The following is a 13,213-nucleotide window of genomic DNA, read 5'->3' as shown; positions in this document are numbered from 1 at the left end:
GGTGCAGGTTTGTCAGAGGGTAGTGACTCTAAGGCAGAGGTAAAAGAAAGGGCGGCCGCTTGTCAAACCGACTCCGAATTACTGGTAGGGGAGGACAATGTTAAACACGGTCTGCCTAAAGTAAGTGCTGTAGAAACCAATTATGGATGTATGCCTGTGAGGGATGGTTACATTGGGTTGTCAAAGGTGTCGGTATTAAGGGACACAGGTTGCACTACGGTTGTAGCTCGGAGGAAATTCGTTGACCCTTCAAAGTTCACAGGTGTAAACAAACGTTGTGTTCTTCTTGATGGTACAGTACGTGACGTATCAGTTGCTGTTATTGCTGTTGATACGCCATTTTATCAGGGAGAAGTGGAGGCTCTAGTAATGGAAAGTCCGTTATATGATTTAATTCTGGGAAATATCAATGGTGTCAGAGAACCACAGGACCCAGACCCGAATTGGAATCCCCCTCAATTTGAAAGTAGTGGTAAGGATTTAGGTTCTGTAAGTGGTGCTGTCGAGACCCGAGCTCAAAAGCAAAAAAGGGAGAAACCTCTCAAGCCTTTGAGAACCGCAAAGTCGGAGGAGGTAGATATTAGTAGAGAAGAATTGATACAGGCTCAGAAAGACGAGCCTAGTTTTGCCAAATTGTATGACATAGCAAAGACTGGTAATGTCAAAATGACGAGAGGTGGAAATGAGGTTAGGTTTACGATAGTAAATAATGTATTGTTTCGTAAATTCAAGTCGGCGAAGTCAAGAGGTGACAAAGAATTTCGTCAGGTAGTGATGCCTGAAAGGTTTCGAAACAAAGTGTTAAGTGTGGGCCACGAAGCGCCATTGTCGGGTCACCTAGGTGTCAAAAAAACATACGATAGGATCACGAACAATTTCTATTGGCCTGGTATCCAAAACGATGTGAAAATGTTTTGTATGTCTTGTGATATATGCCAGAGAACGGTTTCGAAGGGTAGAATCTCCAAAGTACCGTTAGGACGCATGCCACTCATAGACACTCCGTTTCATAGGGTAGCTATCGATTTAGTGGGTCCGTTAGCTCCAGTGTCAGATCGAGGGAATAGATATGTATTGACTTTAGTAGATTATGCTACGAGGTTCCCAGAGGCAGTTGCTCTGCCTATTATTGAAACAGAGCGTGTAGCCGAAGCTCTACTCGAGATATTTACTAGGGTGGGGTTTCCCAAAGAAATTCTGACCGACATGGGAAGTCAGTTTACTTCCGATCTCATGAGGGAGATTAGTCGGGTATTGCAGATCAAACAACTAACCACTACACCTTACCATCCAATTTGCAACGGCTTGGTTGAGAAATTTAACGGTACGTTAAAAAAAATGTTAAGGCGTATGTCTGCTGAAAGACCACGTGATTGGGATCGATTTTTACCCGCCCTGCTGTTTGCTTATCGTGAGGTCCCCCAAGAATCACTAGGATTCTCCCCATTTGAATTGTTGTATGGGAGGACGGTCCGAGGGCCAATGGGTATCTTGAAAGATTTGTGGACGGGTGAAATAGAGGAGGAAGAAGTTAAAACTACCTATCAGTATGTGATCGATTTGAAAGAAAGACTTGAGGAAACATGTTATTTGGCTCAAAACGAGCTGGCCAAGTCGTCTAGTAGATACAAGAAATGTTATGACGCAAGGGCACGTGATCGAAAATTCAATGTCGATGACCAAGTTCTAATTTTGTTACCTACAGACAGTAACAAGCTAACTATGCAGTGGAAAGGGCCTTATCATATTGTAGGAAAGGTAGGCAAGTACGACTATAGAGTCAACAAAGAGGAAAAACTCAAAACATTTCACGCAAACTTACTAAAGAAATATTTTGTTCGAACATCCGATCGAAATGTTGATATTACGTCAGCTGGGAGTGTGTTAGAGGAGCAGAGTGGATCTTGCGCGATCATTAAGGAAAATAATTCTGAAACAGATAAGTTTATCATAGTACTACCTCCTTCTAAATCAAAAGAATGTTTTAGAGATGTCAATGTGAAAAACAAAGCAAAAGAGGTTTCGCTTGTATTGTCTGAATTCAGAGATGTGTTAACCGATACTCCTGGTCGTACGAATTTACTTGAGTATACGTTGCCATTGGTAACGGATGAAGTTGTAAGAAGTGGACCGTATCCAATTCCATTGAGTACGCAAAAGGTTATAGAGGAAGAAATAGAGAACATGTTAGAAACTGATGTTATTGAAAGGTCTTATTCGCCGTACGCATCGCCAATAGTGTTGGTTCGCAAAAAAGACGGGTCAAACAGGTTTTGTGTTGACTTTAGAAAGCTTAACAAGATTGCTTTATTTGACCCCGAACCTATTCCCAGTGTTGAGGACTTGATGGCAAAGGTATCTAAGGGGAAGTATTTTACAAAAATAGATCTATCAAAAGGTTATTGGCAGATACCGGTTGCCGTAGAAGAGAGAAAGAAACTAGCTTTTGTAACGCATCAAGGAATGTATCAATTCAAAGTCATGCCTTTTGGTGTTGTCAACGCTTCTGCCGTATTTACGCGTATGATGCGCAGGCTGCTTGATGGGTTGCAAATCACTGTTCACTACATCGACGATATATTAATGTTCTCCACAGAATGGGATAGTCATGTAGAACTGATGGCAACAGTGCTTAAGCGTCTTAGGAGCGCCGGACTTACAGCGCGACCAACAAAGTGTTTTGTTGGTTACTCATCGTTAGAATTTTTAGGTTACGTGGTTGGGGAAGGGATCTTGAGCCCTCAGCCCGACAAGGTGCAGAAGGTTTTAAATGCGTCGATACCTACTACAAAAAAGGAAGTGAGATCATTTATGGGACTTGCTGGCTATTATAGTCGGTTTATACCAAACTTCGCGGCCATTTCAGCTCCCTTAACTGATCTCACGCGAGGTTCTAATCCAAACAGGGTTAAATGGGGTTCTTCTCAGGGTGCTGCATTTGAAACGTTAAAATCTAGGCTAGCTTCCGCACCAATCTTGCACCTACCCGACATGTCGAAACCATTCATTCTTAGATGTGACGCTTCGGATGTAGGGGTTGGGTCAGTACTCATGCAGGAAGAGGATGGCGTAAAGTACCCAATATGTTTCGCCAGTAGAAAGTTGCAGCCTCGAGAAGTTAAATATGCTACCATTGAGAAAGAATGTCTAGCTGTTGTTTGGGCCATGGAAAAGTTTCAGATTTACTTGTACGGGGTTGAATTTTTGTTGGAAACGGACCACCATCCGTTGGTGTACATAAATAAGGCCAAGATAAAGAACAGCAGAGTGCTTAGATGGGCCTTATGTATTCAGCCATTCAGATTTGTAATTAAGGCAATCAAAGGTTCAGAGAACTATGGAGCGGACTTTTTAAGTCGTTGCCCAGCTTGAGAAGTATATGTTGAATGTTCTATATGTAACTCGCTGGTTATAGAATATTGAGCTCGTTTTGTATATAAGTTAATTCTGTGTAAAGAAAAGGAAGTTTTATACTCTGTATGTTCTCTCGTAAATTATCTTAAGAAGGGGGATGTGTCACGAGTATGCTTGACGCAAGTCTAACGACTATCGTGCAGCTGTATAAATTTACTGATGAATATTCATTTGTTGTCTGTGTTGCTCACGAAGTTCAAATTAGTAACATACGACATTCTAGTATATGCTTTGTTTAATTCACTGATTGCTCGACGGGCATCAATGGAATTTGTGCAAGTCTTTGTATAGATTAATTTGCATAAAATGCAGGTAAAGGGTTGGTATGAATAGGCCGGGTAAGCAGGTCAGGGCGTGGTATTCGTGTTTGGTATAGTATACTTGGTGCAAGGGTGCTGGGTGCACCACAGCAGTTACTTGTTGCAGTTGGACACGATGTCCGTTGGGCGACGTTAGCCCGCAGTACTTCACTATCCTGATATAGTATATGTAGGGGCAACTTCAGTTCCCTGCTGGTGAATTCGTGGCAATATATATATATATATATATATATATATATATATATATATATATATATATATATATATATATATCTTGTAATATATCGTAAAGGACGTACCGATACGTGTAAAAAGCCGGAAACTGACCGAATTCCGTAATTGTCTCATTTTCTTATGTATACTAAATCAAACCTTACTATGCAGTAGAGGGAACGCAACTAGTTAGTCGTATTCTTGTTTCTTATTTGAGTGTAGCGAGGCCGAAATATGTTAGAGATTGGAAAGCACATATAAAATATATTTTTGAGAAGTTTGTTAGTATCGAATGTCTGTATAGGGAGGGCATATTGTAAATAGGTGATAAGTGTTAATAAGGTGTAAAATCATGGGATCATACAGCGAGATCAATGCATGTTTGATATGTTTCATATTGCCGATGTAACGTCTAATTTGTGTGAAATATTTGTTTATACAATGCGTACATTTTACGTTGTGTTTCAGGGTTTTTGCCCCTGGTTACGAGGAGTAAATAAAACTCATAGAAAAGACACACGCCATCCGCCTCGAGTATTTACGTTGTCCAGCAAATAGTTTTACCTTACCCGTGACATATGCTAACCGAGTTTATCCTTAATGTTAAATAAAACATAACATATCCATTTATCCCAAACATTTCCCTAGTTTAATTCGTACATACGTTTCTTCGTGTAAACCAACTGCATTGATGAATTATTACAGAGTTAGGATTTTTCCCTACTTTTTCGACATTGTATACACATTTTATAGATGCTTACTGTAAATATATATGGTTCATTTCGTAGTTGATGTAAACAAATGAATGAGCCGGACTATGAGACAGACCAGTGGCATCACCATTTATCTTACCTGTGCCTTCTTAAGAGCGGCTATTTTCGGAGCATCGCGTGCCAGACAGAAGTCAAATAATTTGACTTGCCCTTCCTTGGTTAGTAAAACCTTTTTGATTGATAGGCCAGGGTGAAGAAACTAACCAAAGAAGCAAAATAAACAGGTACTGTTAAGATGCACGGGCGAATAGGTACAAGCCCTCGTTATTGATTGAAAACGATGTTTATTAATAGCAATGTTTTAACGGAAGACGGGTAGGTAATAGTACATTATTTTGGTCATTGCTTGTACAATTCAAAGGTTTTCGTTTTATTACTTACCCCGAATGTTTTAATAATGTCCATTCCTTCCAAAATTCCCGCTACGTGTTTGATGACGTCAGGAACTGACAATGAACTACAACAGTAGTAGTCCCCTTTATCTTTAGTATCACGTGACAAGAAATCCTGCATAGTTTCACAAACGAGGTGCTCACTTATAAGGAACAATTTATCTTAAAGAGTCAAAGAAATCAATACAAGAGACTAAACAAAATGATTACGTATTTATTTTTTATAGTACAAAGTATCAGAAATCTAATAAGTTTTGGAACAATGTTGAATTATGTTTTCTATTCCTGTAACTGTCTGTTCAGAAAGGTATCAGCTCTTTGACATGTTAGTAATAGTGTAACTTGATCGTCTTGCTATCTTAAGAAGATCATACCAGCTTCTCTAAGTCTACGCTGTTTATTCGGTATCCTTCCTAAGATGATATTCATCACACCCGGGGAAAAAGAAAGGGTTGCGGTGCAACACAGATAATACGGATGCATGGACGTCCGTGAGAAAATCAAATTCCTTATGATTTGTTATAACAACATGGCATGATTAATAACAGCTACTTTATCTAGAAAGTATGAGAAATGGCAACTCACTACTTTGGATGGATATTGCTTCGATCTTCACTAGATGGTTCGACGCTGGCAAATCAAGACATTTTCTGATGAAAGCCTCCCAATGAATTTGCTTCTTTCTAATCAGTTTATCTACAAAGTGAAACCAAACAAATTACCTAATATATAGCAGGAACTGTTACACAAAGCCACTTAATATCCTCATATCCTGAAATAAAATGTGGATATCTTTGTTAACAATTCCTTTACTTTAGCACACAACAAGACGATGCGAACGTTATATACTGATTTATATTAATATCTGACATAAAATAATATCTGATATAATAATTTCTTATTATGATGTGCATAACCTGTCAGTGTTGTTATTACAACACATTTGTTGGTCTCCTTGGCAAGATTGACAGATCCCATCCATCGTTTGTAGATTTTTCCCATCTTCATATTCATGATGATGGAGATGTCATTCTCATTCAACATCCTGGAATCTTTTTCTGATATGACATCTGTTGTAGAATAATAATCTGCCAAGAAAGATTTTAAAACTAAGGAATATGCAAACTACGTAAACAGGAGCAACAAATAACCTAAACTAGTATTTATTAGTATTTATAAATATTAGCATTTAAAGTTCTCAGTTGTAACAAATGGACAGTTGCTACATAAAAAAAATTACTTCTTGGCGGTTGATTAAAATAAATAATATTTGTTATTTCATTTTTATTGGCAAATGTTATAAAAGGGATTCTGACAATATCAAATATATTCTTACAAGTCTTATTTGATGTATTCAAATTACTAATCGTTATTTTGATTTTAACTTACTAGGTTCACTTTCTCCAGAATTGTGCGAGTTTTGTGAGTTTTCCTCGTCCCCAGGTATCTTTGGTAATTCTTTTCTGCTACAGAAATCAGAGACGACACCGCTTGGACTAGCATGAAATGTAACACATGCAGTCATAATGCGGCATACAGTGAATTATAAATGAACTATACCAACGATTAGTATCTGTTATTATCATAATAAATGTAACATTCAGTATGTAAATATGTTCGGATTTTTACACGATATTGGACACTAACAAACAGCTTACCTTCCTTCTGTCAGTAGATCTTGTCGTTTAACTGTTAATGATAAAGTCGATATTCTATGTTATAGGACTGCTTTGCTCTCGCTTCTATTCATTTATATCGTTGTAAGGTGATGTAGGATTTGATACGTCAGTATAAACAAATTGTGTAATAACCTACACGAGACATGTATATTTAATAATATTTAGAAAGGAATGCATATGCATGCATTGAACGTGTTTTCAGCCTGGTGTAAAGGTAACCAAATGCACCAAGCTATGATCAAATACGACCAAACATGTACTTCAAATAATGCTATTACTGTGTATTGATTGTTTTGTACGAAGTTGTAGTTACCATCACGTCAAGTTACTACTTAATAACATGATTAGTATAAGTTAACCATTGAACTCCATAACTCGAATTCAAAAACGAAAAATTTGAAAAACATCTTACTTGATTGATCGGTATCAAAGACTTGTTTATCTAGTACGTTCATTTGACAACTTGATGAGATGTTTTGATTTCTAAAACAAATAAAAATATGAAAACCAACGAGGATACAATGATGTAATGTATCTGCACTGTTTATCAAAACATAGATAACGAACCATAAATAATCTTAAATTGGTGGAATATTATTGCTAGAAAATGAACAAACTTTTCACCATGTTTTGTGCGACCTACCCTTGCAAATTTCTTGTTACTGAAAATAGAAATAGAAAGAAGGAATGTTCTTGTTTTGTTCAGTCCTTCCAAAATGACAATAAGATAGCATTAAGTAACAACCAATCCATATTCTGCATTATAAGCTTTTAGACCCATCCCTTGCTTGTATACGGATACTGTTTCACCTCACGGTTATTTGTAAGTCGTTACAAAGCTACGATTACACATGATAGGTATCGATCATTAGTATTTGCACAGTGTTCATTGAGCAAAATAATACCAACACTTCTATTGTTTAATGCTATACATTCACCTTCAATTGACGTTTTCTTTTATAGAATACAATGACCATTTAGCGTTGTTAGTTTATATTATTAACATGTTTTCATATTTATGTCCATTAACTTAAGAGGTCTACGGCGTATGCTTACGTACATCTAAATTTCTTGATTGTGAAACAAGCACAGACTAAGAGGCAACCCAAAATGAACACAGCTCCACCAGCAAAAATCACCCCTTTATTTGTGGCCTGCACAGGTTCTGTAAAAATCAAGCAAAGAGAGTGTTTTGTAACTGACACCAACCTATGAAGGTTATTGCTCTCATGTTAAACATTAACATACGTCATGACACTCTTACTTAAAGAAACAGATTAAAACGAGTAGCCGGAAGATAATCATCCCTCAACTTTACTTTTCAATAATGAATCAGAAAGTGTGTAAGTTATTCTTGAAAAGTGATTTCATGAACATAGAAACTAAACTAAAGCATATCCTTTATCATTGTATATTGAACCTTTGTTTGTTACATATATACTGCACAAAATGCGGCAATATGTATTTAACTACTAATATTATAAAATGTCTGAAAGTAATGTTAAAAACCATTAACGATAAGTTGAAGTGGGTTCATGCTACATAATTATCCACTTAAATATGAAAATATGAGCATTTTGAAAGTAATTAAACGAACGATAAAGAAGGCTGATGGACATTTCAGTGCAAAGCAAGAAATTAATTACATCGCTAATATATGTTTAACCATTTTAACACTCAGTCAAGCACTTCGTCTTCGTGGCATTTGCTCTAACAATTCCTCTTTCATTCGCCATGCAGATGCTTGGACAAACACACATTACTGCCAGGGGCCATAGTGCCAGAAGGGTGCGTGAAGCCATTCAGAGAGTCCGTTCCCTATCCAGATCATCTACTTTGGCAGTGAAGGGAAAAAAGGGACAAGATTGCAACTACAAGCTCCCCCTGGTTGTTACTTTCCACCCAAATCTTCCTCCTCTTCAGCAAATCACATCTAACAACCTACAACATTCTCCTCACTTCAGATAGACTCCAACGAGCCGTCCCTGAAAAACCAACCATCGCCTACAGACGTCCACGCAACCTACGAGACATTCTTGTGCGTGCTGCTGTTCCACCTCTAACTTCTAACCCTTCACCCATTCAGCATGGTAATTTCAAGTGTGATCGTAATTCGAGATGCATTAACTGCTGCCACCACGTTGCTGAATCTAATTCCATCACCAGCCACAGCACGCAACTCACACACAAGACTAAGGGTCGCACCACTTGCACAACCATTAATGTCATCTATCTGATCTCTTGTAGAGTTTGCAGCATACAGTATGTTGGCGCAACCAAAACCACCTTCAAGAAGCGATTCTATGGTCATAGATCCACAGTCAACACCATGAAGACTGAGACTCCAGTTGGAGAACAATTTAACCTTCCCAACCATACCATTAACGACATGTCCCTACAGGGGATTGAATCCTAAGGTAGCCGCCCTGACTTAGTACGAATCAGCAGAGAGAGGCTGTGGATGCAACGCCTTCGCAACATTCAACCTCATGGGCTCAACATTCAGGAAGGACATTTTTTTCTTCTTTTCTTCTGTTCCTCCTCCATATCCCCTTGTCCCATCCCCCCCCCCCCTCATTCCTCTTCTCACAGCTCTCTTCCTTTTTCTTCTTTCTTTTTTCTCCACACCTATCTGTCTTTGTCCTTCTCCAGTTTATTCCCTGCCCCTTCCCTTAATCCTCTCTTTGTCCCTCCACTGTTTATCTCCCACCTCTCCTCTTCCCCTGTTGCTTTCTTTTGTCCATCCCTTGTCTACTAATCTCCTTACATATATCTCTTTGTGTTCACCATGCTCATTAACCTGTCTTTATTATGTGTGTGTTGTTGTCCCTTCTGTTACTGTTAGTTGTCATTTAGTCTCAGAAGAACATCCTGCTAGGATCGAAACGTCAGGCCAACTTACGTTTACACATTCTATTACACAGGCTCTCTAGTGGATAAGCAGTCTGCTAACAGTTATATTTTATTTTCCTTTTAACACTCGTCAGATGATACCACGATATCTGTCATACCCAAAGTCATTAACATACGATTAACATTGTTTGTACATATCCGGGTGTCAAACGCTTATGTCTATTGCTTCTCTGACAAGGAAACACTTCAATTTGATTTCTAATTTACTAATAAAGAGGCAGGAAGCTTACGAAACTGCAACTAACCATTTGACAATAACTGAAAGGCTCTCCATGCATCGTTTGAACATATTATTTGATATTTTGAATTACTGTAAAGCGAAAGGACGCTAACAAAACTGCATCTACCCACTTGACTATAACCGAGAGGCTCTCAATTCGGCATTCATTGTTTGAACATATTTCTTTCCAGAATCAGAGGATGATACAAATAGCAGCAGTTTTGTTCAGTTTTATTTCATGATTAGTTGGCATGGTATTATTTAAGTTATATAAAATAACGGTATCAACTAAGTTTTAAGAGATATTTGTTATAGACTTTTTATTGTAAAAAGACGCAATCTGTATTATGATGAGGATTACTTGAGATCTAACTGCTCTAGACTATTTAATTACTATACTTGGTATTATGATGGTATCCATTCCATACCATAAATTTAATCGATTGGCAATGAAACCGTCGACTAGTTAAACATTTCACAGCTCCTAAATGTTAATACCCTGGCAAATTGAATATCAGTCGCCAGATATTGTATATTCATAGCGAACGACTGCTGTAAGTATTATATGTACGATACGAGAAGTATAAACCATGGGATGGATATCCCATGGACTTACTAAATAGTCATGATATATATTTTACAGGAATTGATCTACGTATCTCACCTGGTATTGTCCTGCTACTTGAAACATTTATATGTTGATTCATATTTTCCATATGATTTCCATAACTTGCGCAGGTGATAGAGTGTTGAACGCTATTTGCATCTATAACCAATGGTATCGAAAAATTTGTCGTACCATCCGTATAATCTAAAAAGGTTTCTGTATATACTTTCTTCTCATCAACAAACCATTCCATTGTAACGGGTGGCAAGGCATATTGTATAATACAATGGAGCACTACAGGGCCCCCTACTTCATTGATGTCCATGTGATCACTGTATGCATAGCCATCTACAAATATGGTTACTATTTCTGAAGCAAAGAAGAAAAAAGGCATCATTTATTCTGATGACCTCTAAATATTACATTTGTTTAAACTCCTATTGAACTGATTAGTCCTTTTTTGACGTAATAGTCTATATTGTTGTCAGATCATACGCAAGATCAACCTTTCAAAATGGCTGAGTGTTAAGACAAATTTGTTTTAAGTAAGAAAACCCACTAGATCATGTCGAATGAAAACCAATCGTACATTATATTGACTTTACAGGTAAATCGAATATCAGTTATTGAAATTCAGATGATAGTGTTTAATTCGGATTTTGAAGAGCCAAATTCTGCTCCATCATTTACTTCTTTCTTTACTCATTTAAGTATGTCGTCAATACGTTTAAGTCTGGCAAAATGGAATTTAAATGCGTTGACAGTGACTCTCTATAACACTAGTGAAATATCACATGAATTAATTTTGATATTCAATTACTTTATTTTATTAGCGATATTTAAGAAGGGCAAATATATAGCCTGTCGTATTAAATATGTGGTAAATGAAGACGCCTATTTTCGTCTAGTTATTAACAACTTCAATTCATGGACTGTAAATAGTTTAAATAAATTTGCTATAGGCTTACAAAACATCGTGCTTACTTTTGTACAATCTTTTTTTAACTCTGCCAATGTTGTGCCATCGAAATAGCATCGAGTGGTTTGATTTATTTGAATTCAAACTTAAAGAGGAACTTTTACCATAGCAACTGTTTATTCGAACCCTAATGGGAGACGTACAAGAGGGAACTCTACCTTAATAAATATGTTCTTACCTTTCGATGGACCTTCCAGCCTAAATTCGGCCAAGACGTTTTCATCAAGCACACATCGAATGGTAGTATTTATTCGCTGGTGACATGAACTAAAACTTAACGAGGAACTATTCCCGTGGCACTTGTTTACTTTTGAGCCACTGATAACTCCAAAAGTGAACTCGCCCTGAGCTATTAAAGCATCACCCATTATCCATTTTACTCCTTTGAGTAGATAGTCACCACAAACGAGGCAAACGGGTTCACAATGTGAGCTCTCGCACGTAGTAACTTGTCCTGGTGAAACTCCTTTTCCTGCATGACACACAGCAACAGCTCTTTCCTGAGCATCTGTGAATATAAAACAATAACAAAAACATAAACATAAACACAGCAGTTTCACATTTAAGCATTACAAGGTCGATAGAGTAGGGATTTACTTACCGCAAAAGCAGAACACAATGTAAATCAAAAATAGCAGCCTGCACAAGTTTGATATCTTCATAATTTCTACCTATGTATGTATTGCCGTTACAAGTTATGTGCATATTATACGTGATGTAATATTGGATTTTATAACCCTTGTCTATCGATATTAAATTCATCTGATTGGCTGAAATGGAGTCATATCTGTTAATATGTCACCATTAAAAAATGGAAACCTAATCAATATACTGTTGTTTTACGGGGAAGGACGCACGGTAGCGTAATGAAGAGGGCAGACATGCGGATATTTCCAGCAGGTTGATTAAACATTAGGCTACGAAACCTAGAAATTGAATAATTGAGATTTGTTTATAAAGCGTAATGGTATTTATAGCTCAGTCTTAAGTGTTAATGATGTTCTTAACCTCTCCGATAATGAATTGTAAATTACTTTGTAACAACCACTTTTGAGCAACGAGAATGCGTATGTTGTTCTTTGAATATGCTTAAAGGGTCACTGGTCCGGCGATATGCGAAAGAAGCAAGGTCCTATTGTGGTCAAATATAATTCCTTAGAAGTTGCAGATTTTCAGTTATTTTGTTTTATCAGGTAACGACTTTCACTTCATCATTTCCAAATAATCTTATAGCAAAACGTTACGGCAAGAGTCACACTATTTGAAGAATTTCTTGTCTTGCAATTACCCTAGTGAAAAGTAACTTAATTTTTCTGGCAATATTAAGGCAACCAACGGTCACTTGTTCTTTTGCAGGCAATTGTTATGTTTATGGTACATTCCACTTTGACGAAGCTTAGAATCATATTTAAAAAAAAAATCGGTTCTTTGATATGTGAACAAGCATCTCATTTGAAGCATCACCTCACCTTTTATCGGAAATTAAAGTCATAGTTATAGGAAAAATAAATATTGATTATATTCTTGCTAAACCTGAAGGTTACTGTATCCCCGAACTGAAAACTATTCAACCCTTTATACTGAAATAAATAAACTATTTATATGCTACCAAATTATATTCCTGCTCGTAATTAATGCCCACTGGTCAATTGTTCATTCCAGGTATCTCAGCTTGGCTCTGTCGAGGAGGAACATCCTTTTAA

The 13,213-nt window shown here is 37.2% G+C and overlaps 1 protein-coding gene across 3 annotated transcripts in view; it reads right to left on the bottom strand.

Annotated features, from left to right (window-relative positions):
- LOC139977685 (uncharacterized) overlaps positions 1-12,248 on the bottom strand; it is a 39,337-nt gene extending 27,089 nt beyond the window's left edge. Inside the window, exons 1-12 of one of the 3 annotated variants that reach the window (XM_071987182.1) lie at positions 12,112-12,248; positions 11,689-12,018; positions 10,589-10,900; positions 7,852-7,956; positions 7,435-7,453; positions 7,204-7,274; positions 6,771-6,801; positions 6,502-6,608; positions 6,030-6,200; positions 5,698-5,808; positions 5,102-5,274; positions 4,800-4,919 (exon numbers count right to left, since the gene is read on the bottom strand). In XM_071987182.1, coding sequence (XP_071843283.1) covers positions 4,800-4,919; positions 5,102-5,274; positions 5,698-5,808; positions 6,030-6,200; positions 6,502-6,608; positions 6,771-6,801; positions 7,204-7,274; positions 7,435-7,453; positions 7,852-7,956; positions 10,589-10,900; positions 11,689-12,018; positions 12,112-12,172 — 1,611 coding nt within the window. In that variant the 5' untranslated portion in view covers positions 12,173-12,248. The remainder of the gene's footprint in view (positions 1-4,799; positions 4,920-5,101; positions 5,275-5,697; positions 5,809-6,029; positions 6,201-6,501; positions 6,609-6,770; positions 6,802-7,203; positions 7,275-7,434; positions 7,454-7,851; positions 7,957-10,588; positions 10,901-11,688; positions 12,019-12,111) is intronic. The other 2 variants (XM_071987183.1, XM_071987184.1) reach the window with 2 other exon arrangements.
- Positions 12,249-13,213: the final 965 nt, after the last annotated feature.

Source organism: Apostichopus japonicus, chromosome 12 (assembly GCF_037975245.1).
Source record: "Apostichopus japonicus isolate 1M-3 chromosome 12, ASM3797524v1, whole genome shotgun sequence".
Taxonomy (NCBI): domain Eukaryota; kingdom Metazoa; phylum Echinodermata; class Holothuroidea; order Aspidochirotida; family Stichopodidae; genus Apostichopus; species Apostichopus japonicus.
This window is presented reverse-complemented; position numbering and strand designations above follow the sequence as displayed.